The sequence below is a fragment of the Leopardus geoffroyi genome, chromosome B3 (assembly GCF_018350155.1).
Source record: "Leopardus geoffroyi isolate Oge1 chromosome B3, O.geoffroyi_Oge1_pat1.0, whole genome shotgun sequence".
In the NCBI taxonomy this organism is placed as follows: Eukaryota; Metazoa; Chordata; class Mammalia; order Carnivora; family Felidae; genus Leopardus; species Leopardus geoffroyi.
Genome location: NC_059337.1, coordinates 74,699,732 through 74,717,985, shown reverse-complemented (window position 1 = coordinate 74,717,985; position 18,254 = coordinate 74,699,732). Strand labels below are relative to the sequence as shown.

The 18,254-nt window shown below is 52.4% G+C and overlaps 1 protein-coding gene across 5 annotated transcripts; it reads left to right on the top strand.

Moving 5' to 3' along the window:
- Positions 1-11,609: 11,609 nt before the first annotated feature.
- RABGGTA (Rab geranylgeranyltransferase subunit alpha) lies at positions 11,610-17,830 on the top strand. 5 transcript variants are annotated; one of them, XM_045450543.1, is made up of 17 exons: positions 11,610-11,836; positions 12,152-12,208; positions 12,367-12,477; positions 12,823-12,947; positions 13,134-13,321; positions 13,561-13,764; positions 14,062-14,145; positions 14,235-14,317; positions 14,407-14,508; positions 14,614-14,719; positions 14,818-14,869; positions 15,021-15,109; positions 15,248-15,336; positions 15,431-15,547; positions 16,402-16,515; positions 16,781-16,868; positions 17,622-17,830. In XM_045450543.1, the coding sequence occupies exons 2-17, from the start codon at positions 12,206-12,208 to the stop codon at positions 17,768-17,770; spliced, it is 1,704 nt and encodes a 567-aa protein (XP_045306499.1). In that variant the 5' UTR covers positions 11,610-11,836; positions 12,152-12,205; the 3' UTR covers positions 17,771-17,830. The 5 variants fall into 5 exon arrangements, with proteins under 5 accessions (XP_045306499.1, XP_045306498.1, XP_045306501.1 ...); XM_045450542.1 differs by having other exon boundaries at positions 11,701-11,836; positions 12,152-12,217; XM_045450545.1 differs by having other exon boundaries at positions 11,833-11,984.
- Positions 17,831-18,254: the final 424 nt, after the last annotated feature.

Here is an 18,254-nt window from a genome sequence, read left to right as displayed (position 1 = left end):
GACACACCCATCCTTCCTTGCAGGATGGTTCCACCTGAAGTGCTCCCTGAGGAATTGACTGCAAGGAATAGCCTTGCCTGCTCCAGGGACTGTCCCAGCCTGAGGCAAGGCAACAGGGGGTGTGTTCCAAAGGGGAGCCCAGGACCGTTCTGAGGGAGACTTCCTGGCAGCAGCCTAGAGGGCCATCCACGTAATGGGACAGCTGCTGTCAGTCTAGTCTTTCTAATCTTTGAAAAAGGCAAAGTGAGAGCTGACATTTCCCAAAGCTGCCCATAGCGTGTGCAGAAGCCATGACCTTCCTGTAGCTTTCTGGGGACAGCGCTGCTTACTGTTCCAGTTGTGTGCGAAGGGCAGCTCACTGGCTTGCAAAAGAGCTGACTATGTGCTTCTCTTCTAGCTCTGCAGTCAGTGGTGACTTCTTATTTGTTGCTTGAATTTAGCCACAGTGAGAGTGTATATGCCGTAGAAACCAACAAAAGCTACTAATTAGGGCTTTTTGTTTTGTTTTGTTTTTTAGAGAGAGCTGGCTTAGCACGTGACTGGAACTAACCAAACACCCATCTATTATTTTTTTCAATGTTTATTTATTTTTGAGAGAAAGTGTGAGTGGGGGAGATGCAGGGGGTGGGGGCGGGCAGAGGCTCCAAAGCAGGCTCCACGCTGACAGCAGTGAGCCTGATGTGGGGCTTGAACCCCCCCAACTGCGAGATCACAACCCATGCCGAAGTCAGTTGCTCAACTGACAGCCATCCAGACGCCCCGCAAGCACCCCATTTAGATGACAGTGATCAGATAACCTCACCACCCTCTCTTCCACTTACCACCCTAAGTTCCTATTATCTCCTAAGGTCTGTGAGGGGCAGAGGCATTGCCTATATGTTATGATAAGAATAAGGGCCTCCAGATCTCCTGCAGCCTTTCACAGCCATCATTAGAACAAATCTTTGTGCAATGGCATCGTCTCCTAAAGGCCGCAAAGTATTATGGGAAGAGTATGGGCTTCAGAGTCATGCAAATGTATATATAAATTTTAACTCCATCACTCTGGGAATGAAATGAAATAACATGTATAAAACGCCAGGCACTAGGTAGCCATCGAAGTTGTCAGTTTCTTCTCACAACAAATATTTAAGAGCGTGCTCTGCACCAGTCACCATTCTTGGTTCTGGGGTCACAGAGCATAAGACAAACCAGGTCCTGGCCCACAAAGGACTTCCACTTCAGCCCTGGAAGACCTTAGAAGTCATCTAGACCTTCCACTGATGGGAGGAAGTGAGTGAACTGAGGCCCCAAGGGTCCACATTGTGTGGAGTTAGACCTCAGTCCTGGTATCCCCAGAAAACAGAGGGTACAGTGTTCTCTCCAGAACACCACCCTGCTTCTCTCCAACAAGCTTGGAAACATAAGCAAGAGTACAGAGCTCTGAGGGCATGAAACGTGGACAGTGAGTTTTGATTGGAGGTAGAAGAGAAACAAGATCTAAGAAACTCAATAGTAGAGAGGCTCAGGACATTGAGGGGGGATCAATGTTCATTCAAAAAAAAGTTTATTTAATGCCCATCCTCTTCCCAGCAACATGCCAGGCACCAGGGAAGACTATTTAAGTCTGTGAGAACAGTGCTATAGCCAAGTTTACACAGAGTACCCTGAAAATACAGGAAGAAGCAACTAGAGAACTGGACGGAAGTGATATTGGCCAGAGACTTCCTCCAGCAAGGGCTGGACCAAGGGGTGGATTCCAGCTTTCAGGACAAGTCACTGAGGAAGAGTTCCCATCAACCCCTAAAGGCCCCTTTGGGTGACGTGAGAGTGGGGTGGGGATCCAGGCAAGGTGAAAGAAAAGCCCACATGAGGGCCCCACAGGAGCCCAAGCTCAGTGGACAAATCAAGATGAGGTGGTTGGGCCCAGGCCTGCCCTTTTTCCTTCCTCATCCTGGCTCCTACCCACCCTGTCCTAACCAGAGGCCTTGGCACTCTCTCTGAGACATTTCCTGAGGCCCTTCAGCTCCTTGGCCCCCCCATCCCTGGGCAGAGCCCCCACAGTGAGCTCAGAAATTGCTTCATTGCAGCCTGCCCCCCATCCCGTCTGGTTCCTGGTCCTTGTCCCCTTGGCTGGTCTACCCCCCCACAAAGCTCCTCTCCTGGGTCTCTCTGCCTATGCCCTCTCAGCCCCCCACCCCATCCTTCCACTGCTCTTGCTGCCCCTCTGGCCCATCCTCCCCGGCCCTCTCCTTAGGCCCTGTGCTGAGTCTTCTCCCTACCCTTCCATCTCCTAGGCAGCTGGCGTCGGTTGCAGCCTCCTCCGTGCCCTGCCCTGGGCAGGGAAGGGCAGATGGGTACAGGTAGGCCTGTAACACACAGGTCTGGCTCTCAAAGTGCTTTTGGTTATCATCAGGAGACAATCAGACAACCACGGGGAGCCCCAGAGTGGGGACTCAAAGAAGCAGGAGGGGTCAGCATAGCCAGCTGCCCCTGCGAGGCCACACCCAACTCCAATTCCTTTCAGGTTTCACCTTCCGGGGAGTATTACAACATTGTCATCCCTGCCTTTCCCTGCAAAACCTCATCTCTGTCTCAGTTCCTGCCACCAGGTATCCAGGGGCACTGTTGCTCATCTCAGCCCTGATCCCTTCCTGACGTATGCCTCAGCCAGCCGCCCACGCCACACGCAATCCCAGGTGCCCCTGCCCAGGGACCTTCACAGAGCCTTGGGGCTTACTGTTTGACCAGGCTGACCTGGCCCATGTTAAGCTCATGTTGAGCTGCAGAGACAGAATCTGCCCTGAGCGGGGCCTAAGGACAGGAACAGGCTGGCCCTTCTCTGGGTGAGTCCCACTGGCCTTGTACCAAGGTGCCCCAGGGTGCTTAGAAGTGGGCCAGCTTGCTTGGAGTAAGGTCAAGGGGTCCAGAGTCTGCCTCGACTTGTGTGACAGAAGAGCAGAGGAACTGGAAGCTGCTTTTGCTTACCTTGATAATGGGAGAATCTAGGCAAGAAAAGGGCCCCTTTTAAGGCCCTTGGACATGGAGGAGCCTGTGAGAAATGTTGGGTAAGAGGCAGAGGGAGGAAGTAGGGTCAGCTTGGTGCAGTTTCTGTTAGCAACTACAGACACGTATGCACCTGTACTCCAGTGAGCAGATCTTGGCTCCCCCCTTCTTGAAGAGGTGGTTCCAGAAGAAACAAGCAAAGCCAGAACTCCATAAACAAACAGCGCCCGGCATCCCCAGAGGGGCTCGTGTAGGAGGGAGCAAAGGTGACTTAGCTCTGGACCTTCACTGTCCCTTTAACACAGCTGAGACAGCCAGAGACTTGTGTTATTGTTGGGGCTGAGAGAATTCGTGTTTGTTGAGCACCAGCTAACTGCTCTGCCTGTCTTACTTAATCTTTCCACATCTGCCATATGAGGTAAGTATTCTCTTATAGCTTTAGAAACTGAGGCTCAGAAAAGTTGAGGTACTTGTCCAGATTACAAGGTTTTTTTGTTTTGTTTTGTTTTGTTTTAAGATTATTTATTTCGAGAGAGAGAAGGCAGGAGAGGGGCAGAGAGAAAGGGAGAGAGAGAATCCCAAGCAGAGTCCTCACTGTCAGGGTGGAGTTTAACATGGGGCTCAAACCCATGACCTGAGCTGAAGTCAAGAGTCAGACACTTTGGGGCCCCTGGGTGGCTCAGCTGGTTAGGCGTCCAACTCTTGATTTCAACTCAGGTCATGATCTCACAGTTTGTGAATTCAAGCCCCACATCAGGCTCCGTGCTGACAGTGTGGAGCCTGCTTGGAATTCTCTCTCTCCCTCTCTCTCTCTGCCCCTCCTCCGCTCATGCTATCTCTTGCAAATAAATAAACTTTCTTTATAAGAGAGAGAGGGGCGCCTGGGTGGCTCAGTCGGTTGAGCATCTGACCGGCTCAGGTCATGATATTACGGTCTGTGAGTTCAAGCCCCGCATTGGGCTCTGTGCTAACAGCTCAGAGCCTGGAGCCTGCTTTGGATTCTGTGTCTCCATCTCTCCCTGACCCTCCCCCATTCATGCTTTGTCTCTCTCTGTCTCAAAAATAAACATTAAAAAAATTTTTTTAAAGAGAGAGAGAGAGAAAGAGATAGCCGACTGAGCCACCCAGGCACCTTGGGTTGCAAGTCTTTATAGGAAAAGAGTCTGGCTTCAACGTATGACTCTAGAGGGCGAGATCTTTCCCCCACATTCCCCTGTCTCTGCTGCTTCATTTTTTTGGGAGTTGGTTTCATTTTGGTTTTGGAGGACCTTTTCTTTTTGGCAAAGAGGGTTGGAGATTGGGCAGAATGGTGAAAGCGTTCCCAAGTTCACTCAACCCAAAGGTGTCCTGGCCAAATTTAGAGTTGCCCTTCTCTCATTTTGACTATATTTCCTTCCATGCCTCTGCTCCAGCTGTTCTGGTCCCTGAGGTGCCACCTCCCCCCAACCCCAGCCCCATTTCTACCTGCCAGAATTTTTTCTCACGAGGCTCGTCTCAACCTCCTAGAAACTTCTACCCTCTTCCATTGCTCCTGCCCTTTTCTGGGGGACCTATGACAATCACTTGCCTCTTGACTAGTGTCAGAGCCATAGATGTCCTCATACCATCCCCTAGATAAGGCTGACAGCCCCCCCAGGTCAGGGGTTGGGTCTTAGACACTTAACACCTCCTACACACACACACACACACACACACACACATATTCACAGAATGTTTGAACCCTGCAGACAGAACAGAATAGCGCCTGGAGTGTCCACACCACCCAGTGTGTGGCTGAGCTCACAAGCCTGATGGGAGCCACAGGTGAGGACCCCACTTCCCTACCTGGAGTCAGGTGGACTGGGCCAGCCTATGTGCCCAGGACCGACCCTCCCCAGACTGCTGCTCTCTAGTATTCCTCAGCACTTGGCCTCGTCCCACTCACAACACACACCTCAGCCTCCATGCCCTGTGCTCAGGGCTGCCAGCTGTGGGGGTCCTGGGGACCTCTGCGGGGGCAGGCCCCTTGGAGGCTGGCCAACCCAAGACAAGTTCCCGAAACCTCTACTCCAGGACCTCCCTGCCCTCCGCACCCGTCCCCCACCCCCCACCCCCCCGCCCCCTGCTGAACTCAAACCTGAGTCATGATTGAGTGCACAAGGGGACTGGCACACAATACTGCTCCTGTCAGCAATTCCACATATTCTCTTTCCTTGCTTGAAATTCTGAGGTTCCACAGCACTCCCTGTCCATTTCCTGCCCTGTCACTCAGACCTGCCCATGAGGCCTGAAGTGCAGCCATCCCTGACCACCCCTCCCTACCACCTTGCCCTAAGCTCCCCCACCCTGGGATCTAAGAGTCTTGGCTCCTCTCCTAATCCCTGCCCCAGCCCAGTGGGGTTCAGTGTGCTTGATCTGACCTTCACTGCTCACCATTCATTCATTCAGTCATTCATTCTCTCCCAGGATTCCCATCACCACCACCAACTCTAGGTCAATACCTTGTTTAATTCTCCTTGGGGCACTTATGACTGGCTAAAATCATCTCTTGTATGTATTTGCCTCTACAGGGTTTGTCTCCCAGATTCAAGTATAAGCTCAATGAGAGCAGGGGCCTTGGCAGTCTTGGTCACTGCTATGGGGTAAATTGTTCTGAGGCTCCGTGATTATTGCTTCATGATTGGCTGGATTATGTAAATGTTGAGCAACCACTGTGGCACCAGGCTAGGTGAGGGGACATGCAGTCCAACTATCCTCCTTGGGTAGTTCACAGTGAGAGTAGAAATGGGGTTGTTTCACCCCACAGAATGAGCTAGAATGCAGGCACCACAGGCCCCACTGCTGGAGAAGCATAGAGGAAGTGTGCCACCAGGCCCAAGCCAGGGCTCCTGCCCCACACCAACAGCCCCAGCTCTAAGCTCCTCCCCTGGGAAATCTTACCCCCTTCCCTGGATAGGGCAGGTTCCCCCACCCATGGGACATACCCAGCACTACATCCCTCTCTTTAAGGGCATAACTGTAGCCTTACACTTGCTTATACAGTTACGTGACTGCCTCTCTACACCATTTCCATCATCCAGAAAGTTTTACTGGACAGCCCTACTCTGAGCCATTAACTCCATGAGGGTAGGGGCTGCGCCGGTGTTTGCCTCACCGCCACGGCCCCCATGCCTATCATTGTGTCCAGCACAGAGGGCACTCAGTTGCTATCTGTTGAATGAATGAATGGGACAGGGAAGGAGTAAGGGTTGGATCTACCCCAAGGTCCGCCCACCACCTTCTTTCTGGGACTACTTGTTCACCCTCTGTATTCATTTACCTTCTTGGTCCAGACACTCACAGTCAAGGCTTCTGTTTCTCACGCAGGCATAGAACCTCAGGGCTGCTGCCTCCTGGCACTACTCACATTTCCTATGCCCTACACCCAAAGCACCCCCTGGAGTTGTGCAGTGATGGTTGCCACTTGCGAGCTTCTTGGCCATATTCCCAACTCCACCCATGCTCTTGACATAGGCATGCCCGGTCCCAGGACCCAGAGGGGGTTCCACAGGACCAGCTAAGAGGGTCCTTGGCCTCACATAGGATTGAATTCAAAGTTGAGCCTGGAGGAGGTAAGAGCAGAGTTTACTGAACAGTGTAAGTGATAGAGTATAGCAGATGGGGTATCTGTGAGACTCAGAAAAGAAGAAGTGAGTCTCTCCATCGCCTGGGCTTAGGGGTTTATATTGGAAAGGAGTCCAAGGGACATGTTCTTTCAGGCATCCAGGGTAGGGGCCCATCAAAGGCAAGTGTCAGGCGTTATTCCATAAACCACAGAAGGTAGCAAGTATTGACGCCAGTGTCCGTGGAAGTTTGTTTGAAGCTAATGTCCTGGAACATGTTTAGGATCTGGTTCTTCTCAGATGTTATCAGGTGTGCAGGGGTCTAGGATGAAAGTCAAAGAATGATTAACTTTCTAGCCTCCCTCTTGGAAAGGGAGCACAGCTTCTTTGGTTTACTCAAATGCAAGGGGAAATATAGAGCATGAGTAAGTGGGGTCTAGCACAGAAACAGCAGAAATGGAGCCTTTCTAAAGTGGAGTCCTTTCAGCTTCCTATCTCACTCTGAGCAATTTTAAGGCAATGCTGTCCTCTTCACCAAACCTGTGCAGTGCCTGACTCCTGTAAGAAAGAAAGGCTCCAGTTCTGGCTCAGGGAGTTTTTCCAGCTTCTCAGCCCCACTTCCTGGTTGCTTTCCCTGCATCTCTTCCCCCATAAAACACCAACATGAGTCAGCATCCACTGTGCCCTGGCTCTATCATAGGGACTTTCCCTTTGAGGCCATTCTGTCTTTTGGGCCTGCTCTCCCTTCTCATCAGCTAGCTGGTTCCCCCCTTTCCCCCAGCCCAGAAGTGTGCTATATGGTGGCACTGCTGGCCATTGAGGAATTCTCCCAGCCTGGCAGAAGCAACTGGGGAAGAGGGAAAAGAGAAAAAAATCCAATCGCTCAGACCAAGTGCCCAAGGAAACCCAGGACTCTGGGGGAATGGGCAGTATAGAGGATCTTCTTGGGTTTTGAATCATCTGATCCCTGCTCCATCCCAAGGGTCAGAACCTTTCAGAACTTTGGGGCGGGTCCTTGAATGCCCTCTACCACATTGTCAAAAAGTGGTTGAACAACATATGCTTGATTATCTCCCATGATGGTAAGCTCACAACTCACTCACTCCATTTTTCGAAAGCTTTAATTATGAGAAAGTCCTTCCTTATAACGAGTCTATATCCACCCATTGACCACCCCCACTCCTCCTCACAGTCCTCTCTACTCCCTGTATTTCTAGGAGATGATAACCTCCTTCCCCGTACCTGTGGCTGGAGAGTTTACAGTAGGAAGATCAAAGCTGTACGCTTTTAGTATATATGTTGTGCTTCATTGACAAGTTTTACAAGAAGAAAAAAGAAACATTAGGAGTTTAAGAAAAGAAATTGTAAAACGTTATATATCACCAGATCTAGAACAAACTCCCCTTGACCTCAATCTGAGTCAATGTTCCTTCTGTGGGCCCCTGGGCCCCTATCCTACTTTAGCTTACATACTGGCATGTCTGTCTCACCCATGAGAACTGTTCTGTCCAGTACTAGCCACTAGCCCCATGTGGCTGTTTAAATGGAAATAAATTAAAATTGAATTAGATTAAAAATGTGTTTCCACAGTTGCACTAGCCACATTTCAAGGGCTCACTAGCCACATAGGGCTAGTGGTGACCATACTGGATGGCACAGACATTGAACGTTTCAACACAGCAGAAAGTTGTCTAGTCTAGCCCAGCACTGCACTAAGTCTAGCTCCTAGCCAAGATTTAAATGGGGCCCCGACCCAGGGCTCATGGTCTGCTTCCTCCCTCCAAACCATCTCTGGTCCATGACTGGCTCAGGGTTCTAGGGACATTGTAAATATGTATGTGTGTGTGTGTGTGTGTGTGTGTGTGTGTGTGTGTGTGCGCGCATGCGCGCGCGCGCATTGGGGAGTGGTTGCAGAGAAATAATCGGCAGGGGAAGAGGTGGTCAGCATGAAGAGAACCAGGCTTCCAGGCCTCAAGAAGCTGAAATTTGAGCTTCTGGTAATGCCCACTACATAGGTGGGAGCAGCCACCCAGGCTTTGGGTTGAATTCTGGCTGTGTTTCCTCCCAGCTGTATGACCTTGGGCAAGCCTCTTAACCTCTGTGAAACCACTGTATGCATTCTTTTCTCATTATAAAATATGGATACTAATACCAACTTCATATAGGTAGTGATTACATTAAATAAGATGTCTAAGGGTTCAGTTGGTATTCAATTATTGCTTATTCCTTTTTCTACATAGAGGGCGGTAAAATCTCTTCCTTAAACATCTTTCAGATCATAACCCTCAGGCACCTGTGTGGTTCCCACTTATCACACACAGGAGACCAAATATAACTCCCGACAGCTCCCTTTGCCTTAAAGCAAGAGGCCTGTCATTCATTCCATTGCTCTTATCTCCAAAGGCACCTGGCTCTACTGCTATCTGCCAGCTGGCCAAGTCTGTTCTCCCCCTCCTTCACGTCACAGTGCATGCCTGAAATGCCCTTCCTGCCCTCTCTTTCCTAAACCAGGCCCTACCTTCTCAGAAGCAGATTCTGTCATGAGACTCACTTCCTCTCTTAAGCCTACTTGATTCAACCTTCCCAGTTTCAAGATTGCTAATCACTAGGAAGTATTTCATTCCTACTTCGGCTTTCAACCATCCCCTTTCCTCCTCCCTTGGTGACTAGGATATAAGACTGGCAAATCTGCGTCTGTGGGCATCTGTGTTCCCAGCTGTCTGGTTGCATATGTGAGTGTGTATAGAAGCAAACAAAGGGCTGGTGAGGTGGGAGAGCTGGACTAGACCAGACACAGGTCCCATTTGGCCACTTACGACATGGATGGCCCTTAGCAAGTTACTTAGTCTTTCTGTGCCTTAATGTCCTGAATATTTATCATAAAAATTAGAAATAATAATAATAATATTACTACTATTACTATTTACTGAGCCCTTACTCGGTATAGACACTGTTCTAAGCTAAGCATTCACATTAGGTCCTTTTATCTAATCTTCACTTGAACTGTCACCGGTAGTGATATTTTTTCTATGTTACTACTGAAGAAACGGAGACACAAGGGAAACTCAACACAGAGGGTTAAGTACCTTTCCCAGATCACACAGCTAGTAAGTGGCCAAACCCGGATCTGCACCCAGGCACCCAACAGTCCATGTTTATAAGCACTCTGCTTACTGCCTCCACATGTGATCCTTTGTGCATGCAAAACTCCTGCACAAAGACAACCAAGAAGTGGTGGGACTCTTTCCTCACTGGGACCACAAGTACACGAGGCCAGTAAAAGTGTCTCTTCTCCTCTGTCATTTGTTACAGAGCCCAGGAAAGGACAGACTATATAGTGGGCAGTTTGTATACATTTCCAGGACCTGAGAAAAATGTGGAAGAAATATAAAGAATTTAAAGCCATGCATTCTTAAATATGAGCTATGAACACATGCCACATGGACACACACTTCTCACAAATACATCACATATGCTCACTCATGCATATGCACTCACTGGCCACCTTGAACCCCATGAAGGCTCTCCAGGAAACCTTTCTGAGCTGGCCCAGGAGCCACAGAAGGCTTTTAGGCAGAGATGTGATATAATCAAACCTGCATTCTAGGAAAGTTGATCCAACAGCACCGAGAATGAACTCATAATGGAGAGTTCAGAGTGGAGACGGGGGACATGGAAAAGACTTTCAACAATCTGGGAAGAAATGAGCTTAAATTCTAGTGCAGTGGGAATGGAAAGAGTATTTAAGAGATACTAAGGCAAAATGGGGAAGGAGTAGTACCATTCACTACAATAGGAAAACATAAAGGCCAAAGTTTAAGAATGAATGGGAGACATACCCTACGACCCAGTAATTGCACTACTAGGCATTTATCCACGGGATACAGGTGTGCTGTTTCGAAGGGGCACATGCACCCCCATGTTTATAGCAGCACTCTCAACAATAGCCAAAGTATGGAAAGAGCCTAAATGTCCATTGATGGATGAATGGATGAAGAAAAGGTGATATATATATACAATGGAGTATTACTTGGTAATCCAAAGAATGAAATCTTGCCATTTACAACTACATGGATGAAACTAGAGGGTATTATGCGAAGCGAAATTAGTCAAAGAAAGACAAATACCATATGACTTCATTCATATGAGGGCTTTAAGACACAGAACAGATGAACATAGGGAAGGGAAGCAAAAATAATATAAAAACTGGGAGAGGGACAAAACGTAAGACACTTTTAAATATGGAGAACAGAGGGTTACCGGAGGGGTTGTGGGAGGGGGGATGAGTCAATGGGTAAGGGGCATCAAGGAATCTACCCCTGAAATGATTGTTGCACTATATGCTAACTAACTTGGGTATAAATTTTGAAAAATAATTAATTTTTTAGAAAAGAATGAATGGGAGACAACAATACCTCTTTACTTTCGGAGTTTGAGGTGTCTCTGGAACACCCAGGTGATATCCAATAGTCTTTTGAATAGGTGTGCACATATATATGTTTATTATTACAGCTCGCGAGACATCTGGGCTGGAGACACAAGTTTGAGTGTTATCAACTCCCAGCTGGTAATTAAAACTATGAGTGTGTATGACTTCACCCAGAGAAAGTGTGGGGCCAGAAAATCTGTGGGCCCAGGACAGAGCTCTGGGGAGCTCCAACTCCAAGCAGGAGAAGGCTTGGATTTGTAAATGTTCTCCCAGGAACAATGTGTGATGTGAAAGAGAGTGGTGAAAGGGCCCTGGACATCACCATTTAGGGGAGAAGAAGGTGAACAGATGAGAAGATTGGGGCAGAGGCGCAGGAGAAGCCAGGAAAGGGTGTCAAGTGGAAGGAAGTCGGCTACATGAAAGCTTCGGGGATCAGTGTAGATAAGGACAGGAAACTCCACCAGTTAGATGTGGCAACTAGATGGCCAGTGGCCAGAATGAGGTCAGCAGGATGGCTAGTGCGTGAGTTCCCGGCTGTAGAAAAAACTTACGCAACTAGACTGCAGTTCTACCAGCTGACTGAAATTGCAGCCCCTACTGCTTGCGCGCGCCGTTGCGCACGCGCACTCGTAAGCACAAGAAGTAAAACAGGGATTTAGCCTTTCTAGAGAGTACCGGCGCACGCGTCTACCGAGCCCGCCTACTCCGCCGCCGGCCCCTCTCCACGCCTGCAGAGGGCGCTGCGCCTTGAAGAGACCGGGCGTGGCGCCGCTCTAGCCTGCGCCCGGACTCCCTGGCAGGCGCGGCAGCTTAGCGTCCCCCACGCCTCCCCTCGGCGCAGGTGGGTCGGCCCGCGCGGGGCGGGAGTGTCTGGGATCTGTGGGGTGGGCGGGTAGCGGCAGTCTCTAGGCGCGGAGTCGTCCCTATTGCTTCAGTGCCCTGGATCGGGTCCGGTCCCGGAAGATCGGGCTGTGGGCAGGGCGGCACGGGTACGAATCCCAGTGTGGGTGAGCGCTCCTCCAGGACGGGCGCTGCTCTTCCTCGACCCTTTCACACCGCAGGGGTCTCCTCCGAGGCTCGCGTGCGGCTTCCGGGGACTAGCTGGGGGCGGGGCTAATGGGGGCGGAGCTCCCATGATTGACACTTTTTTTCCCAGGTTTCTCAGGCTTCCAAGGGACCCCTCCCCGGTCCTGAACCCTGAGCCGGCACCATGGTGAGAACTGTGAGCAAAGCCCCTCACCTCCCCATGCCCATGCCCCGCGTGGCGTTGCCTCCGTTGCCCTGTATAAACCTGGGGTTCCGCATTGGGGGTTTCGGTGGGTCAGCCCCTGCAAGGCAGCCTGCGCCTTTCCAACCCGTTCATCCCTGTAGCACGGGCGCCTGAAGGTGAAGACATCGGAAGAGCAGGCGGAGGCCAAAAGGCTAGAGCGGGAGCAGAAGCTGAAGCTATACCAGTCAGCCACCCAGACTGTCTTCCAGAAGGTGGGGCCCTCAGAGGTAGCCCCTTTACCAGGTGGCCTTCTTAGGATAGTACAGAGGCCAAGAGCTGGGCCTTAGAGTTGGACTGCCTGGCTGCATATGTGGGTTCTGTCACTTACAAGCTATGTGATCTTGGGCAAGTTACTGAATTTCTTTAAGTTTCAGTTTGTTCATCTGTTAAATGGGGCTTACTGCATAAGGTTGTTGTGAAAATTAAATGAGAGAATACACGTAAACCCATAAAGCGTTCTGCATGCTACCTATTGTATAGAAAGGCATTCCGAGAATATTCAGTAGTTCTATTTGTTATTTGCCTATGACCTCTGACCCTGCTGCCTGCCTTCTAAGCGCCAGGCTGGTGAGCTGGATGAGTCTGTCCTGGAACTGACAAGCCAGATTCTGGGAGCCAATCCTGACTTTGCCACCCTCTGGAACTGTCGACGAGAGGTGCTTCAGCAGCTGGAGGCCCAAAAGTGCGTAGGAGTTAAGGGCTCCAGGAAGATGGCATTAGCCCTCTCCTGCCCAGGTCCAGTGATGGAGGAAGAATGGGACAGCGAGGAGCATAGGCAGAGGGGAGTGGAGGGCTGAGTGCAGAAAGTCAGGAGTGAGCTGAGATTGGGTGTTGTAGGGCCCTGAGCCCCATTTCCCTTTGAGTGCAGGTCCCCTGAGGAGTTGGCTTCTCTGGTGAAAACAGAACTGGGCTTCCTGGAGAGTTGCCTGCGGGTGAACCCCAAGTCCTATGGTACCTGGCACCACCGCTGCTGGCTGCTGGGCCGCCTGCCAGAGCCCAACTGGGCCCGGGAGCTGGAGTTATGTGCCCGCTTCCTCGAGGTCGATGAGCGGAACTGTACGTGCCTGCTGATTGTGTCCCACCTCGTGGTCCTGGGGCCTCAGTAAAGCCCAGAGTTGGGAAGGATGACCAGGACAGGCCCACTGAGCTGATGGCAGAAGGGATGCTGGAGACAAATGCATGCTCTGTGGAACACACAGAGGTGTTTTTAAGGGCCTCCAAGGGAACTCTGGGGATTCTAGCTATGAAGCTCCTCTTGCCCGACTTCTGAGATGTGCTGTCACCCTTCTTCCTAGTTCACTGCTGGGACTACCGGCGGTTTGTGGCTGCACAGGCAGCCGTACCCCCTGCAGAGGAGCTAGCCTTCACTGACAGTCTCATCACCCGAAACTTTTCCAACTACTCCTCTTGGCATTACCGCTCCTGTCTCTTGCCCCAGCTGCACCCCCCGCCGGACTCTGGACCACAGGGACGCCTCCCTGAGGATGTGCTACTCAAAGGTAAGGAGGGTCAGAGGGTGCTGGGGAGGACTCTGCAGTGATTCCTTTCCAGCCTTGATGCCTAACCCTGTTCCTGAACCTGCTACTTGGGCTTACTGAGCACCTAGTTTGTGCCTGGCTTTGGGGGTACATAAGAGTCAATCCGTCTGCAGTGGGAAAGATACAGCTGATATATGTAGCCACTGTGCAAGGCCCACAGATAGATGAAACTGAGGGCTGGAGGTACTCCTGGGTGAGGGTGGGATGTTGGGGCGGCCAGGAGCCCACTAGGATCCTGTGCCTCCTTGGCCCCTGCAGAGCTGGAGCTGGTACAGAATGCCTTTTTCACCGACCCCAATGATCAGAGTGCCTGGTTCTATCACCGCTGGCTCCTGGGACGAGGTGAGCAGTGGGGAAAGAGGCTGGGTGTTTAGGGCTTGGAAGGAATGGAAGAGGATTTAAGGAGACCTGAGGTTGTGTCTCCCCCCCAGCTGACCCCCAGGATGCCCTGCGCTGCCTGCACGTGAGCCGGGATGAGGCCTGTCTGACTGTCTCCTTCTCTCGGCCCCTCCTAGTGAGTCCTGCAGCTTTTGCCGGAGAGCATCATGGATGTGGGCCCGGTGCTGTTGGGGCTGACGGGTCTCTCTTTGTCTCCTGGGCCAGGTGGGGTCCAGGACAGAGACCTTGCTGCTCTTGGTTGATGAGTCACCCCTGGCTGTGGAGTGGAGGACCCCAGATGGCAGGAACCGGCCTAGCCACGTCTGGGTATCCCAGGATTGATGGGGCAGAGTGGGGGACTGGGGTGGGGCTGGAGTGGGACAGTCAGAAAAGTGGTGAGGCTCGAGCATTTCCTTAACCTGGTGCTCCCAGCTCTGTGACTTGCCTGCTGCCTCCCTCAATGACCAATTGCCCCAGCATACATTTCGTGTCATTTGGACAGAAGGCGATGCCCACAAGGAGTGTGTGCTTTTAAAAGGTGACACAAGCTGTACGTTTTTATCCCCTCGCAGCAGTATCCCTGTCCCTCTCCTCCTCTCATGGTTGCCCCCTTCTACCACCCATTTCTTCTCTCAGGCCGCCAGGAGGGCTGGTGCCGGGACTCGGCCACGGATGAGCAGCTCTTCAGGTGATGACAGGGAAGCACACAGACAAGGAGAGGGGGTCTGGACTCTGGGGCGGGAGGCTGGAGGCTCGGGCATATGGTCTCAGACTGGATACTGGGGGTGACTAGCACCCTGAGTGGACGCCATCCCATCCCCCGCCTTGCTTATCCTCAGGTGTGAGCTGTCGGTGGAGAAGTCCACGGTGCTACAGTCCGAACTTGAATCCTGTAAGGAGCTGCAGGAGCTGGAGCCGGAGAATAAGTGTGAGGCCCCATTCCCTGAGGTCCTGCTCCTCTAAGGAGGCCCCTTTCCAGGAGGGCCTCTTGGGGAGAGCAGGAAGGGTCTCAAGAGATGGGAGCAGGGGATCTAGAAGAGACAGCCCTCCCCCCTCCCCTCCTCAGGGTGCCTGCTCACTATCATCCTGCTGATGCGGGCACTGGATCCTCTGCTGTATGAGAAAGAGACGCTCCAGTACTTCCAGACCCTCAAGGCAAGTTGGACCTGGAGGAACAGGTAAGGGGGAGGCCTGGTGGGCCGCAGGAAGACAACTGACGGGCCTTGCTCGCCTTCCCCGTCCCCGCCAGGCCGTGGACCCGATGCGGGCAGCGTACTTGGATGACCTACGCAGCAAGTTCTTGCTGGAGAACAGTGTGCTCAAGATGGAGTATGCTGAGGTGCGCGTGCTGCACCTGGGTCACAAGGTAGGGACTGCTGTGCGCACCTTCCCCGGGCCCTCGCCCTGCTGGCCTTCCCTTCCTCCTCATCCCCTGGCCAGCTCTTGTGTCTCCTCTATGGGCTCAGCTGAGGCCCTCAGTCTGGTCTCACCATACCCCTGGCTTTGGCCCAGTCTCAGGTGCCTTTCTGGACTTTTTTCTTAGCCGAGATTGAACTCCTCTTCCTTCAAGCCTGTTCTTCCTGGCCTTGTTTTCCGTCACTTGCCCCATCATTCTTGTTACGCAGTTTCAAATCCTGAGTCATCAGGGCCTCTTCGTGCCGTCCCTTCTTCGGGACCGGTCACATCTTCCTTCTTCCCTCAGAGCGAGCCCTCACTCACCCCCACTCACTCCGATGCTTCCCTCCCTGGAGCAGGCCGCGGCACCTAAAGCCTGAGTAGTTTCTGGAGATGTTTGACAAACTTCCCAGACTCTGTGTTTCCTCTCCTTGGGGTCTTTCCCAGCCAGTATTCCCAACACAGCGGCTTCAGCATGTCCTCACAGCCCGCCTCCCCTGCCACCAGACTGATCCCCCAGCCGCATCAGTCCCGCTCTTGCCAGTGTCTGTGCCCACCCCAGCGCCCTCCTGCATTTCCTGTCCCTGCCGGAGGCTGCCTCCTCCCCATCCACTCACTGGCCACCCCACCCCTGCACCCCTGTCTGTCCCATGTGCTTGATGGGGAGTGTATACTGTCGGGGTGGGGGGGGTGGTGGTTGTAAGGTAAGCTTACCCGTCCTCTCCTCGCCAGGGGCCTGTGTGGAACACAGAGGGTAAGTGCCTCGTGACTGATGGCTGAGGCCCCTCCCCCAAGCCTCATCGGGTATCTCGTTCCCCTCCTCAGGATCTGACAGTACTCTGCCATCTGGAACAGCTGCTCTTGGTCACTCATCTTGACCTGTCACACAATCGTCTCCGAGCCCTGCCCCCTGCCCTGGCTGCCTTGCGCTGCCTTGAGGTAAAGCACTCCTTCACCACTGTCCTGGGTGGCCCTCTTCCCTTTCCTCCACCTCAGAAGTCTGCCCACCCTACAAAGAGGTGTCCAGATCCTCCCAGCCCCTGCAAATGACCCTGTGCCTTCTCTGCCTCGGTCACCTAGACTTCCCCAGGAGCCTTTCCTTGCACTGTAAGCCGATCACCCCAGGCTCCCTACTTGCTTGTACCAGTCCCAGGCTGACAGCTGCCTGCCCGGCCTTGTCTTCCCTGCCCTCCCTGCTCCCCAGGTCCTTCAGGCCAATGATAATGCCATAGAGTCCCTGGACGGTGTCACCAACCTGCCCCGACTACAGGAGCTCTCACTGTGCAACAACCGTATCCTTCTTTCTGGGTGCCTTTCAGACAGCGGGTAGGGTGAGCTGCCGGGCTGGGAAGGGACAGACAGCAAGCAGGGTGGGTGGGAGAGGGGCCACTGGTGGTCTAAGCTAAGGAGAGAGGATAGCTAGGGGCTGTGTGGGCCATCATTGACTTGCACTGGTCGTTTTGCGGGGTAGAAGTGACTTCCTCAAGCCAGAGTTCATAAATCAGCAGCCTCCAGATGTTCTTGGGTACCCCATGGTACTTTAAAAATCAGGAAGCTTCATATTTAAAAACTTGAGAATTCTGATTCTACTTAAAAACTGGAAGTTAGGGACACCTGGCTGGCTCAGTTGGTAGAGCACGAGACACTTGATCTTGGGGTCATGAGTTCAAGCCCCATGTTGGGTGTGGAGCCTACTTTTAAAAAAATTGGAAGTTAAAGCAACCCTTGGCCTGCATTTCCACTCAGCAACCCTTGGCCGTTGTTGAGTCATGGATGTCTCTGGAGCCAGAGCTAGCTTTCTTGTTGGCCATAGCCCACCGCTCCTTCTCGTACCACATCTGGCCTGCCTCTTGGGCTTCCGGCCTGGCCCCGTGGGCAGGTGTTTGCAGTCTATAGTCTTATTCCCTCCAGGGAAGTGTGCAAGATGCCTGCCAGCCAGACTGCCAGGCAGCAGCCCCTGGTCTTGAGGGAGAACAGGAATAGATACACGGGAGCTCGTGGATCTGGGGGAACGTGCCTCATTTGCCTTGACTCTTCTGCCCAAGGCCTCCAGCAGCCCACAGCGCTCCAGCCTCTTGCCTCCTGCCCCAGGCTGGTCCTCCTCAACCTGCAGGGCAACCCCCTGTGCCAAGCAGCGGGCATCTCTGAGCACCTGGCCGAGCTGTTGCCTTCAGTTAACAGCATCGTCACCTAGGAGATCCTTCCCCACCCCTGTTCTTTAACTTATTGGGACTGAATAAACAATGGAGAGGCCCCCCAGGCTGCTATGCTGCCGCCACCGCCACCGCCACCACCACCACCACCACCATTACTACTGCCACCTATTTTGGAAGAGGAAAGGAGAGAGTTAGGGTGTGTCACCTCATCCTCACCCTTTCATTTCATGCTCAGTCCTGCCGTTTCCTCCCATGGGGAACCAGAGTCTCTGTTTTGGGGCAGAATTGCCCCAGATGCCTTAAATGCAAGGGCTGTATTAGAGTTTACCTTCTGGTTGGGGCTGGGGCTGCAATCGAGTTTGGGTCCAGGTTCTGGTTGGGGCTGGGCTACAAAGCAGCTGTAAGTCGCCAACTAGAAGGACTCATAAAAGTTTCTCCCATGACTCCTGCCCCTTCCAGATGCCCTCTGTGCCCCAGCTCATTCACTACAGCTGAGAGGGCTGTTCCCACGAGGAGCTGGTC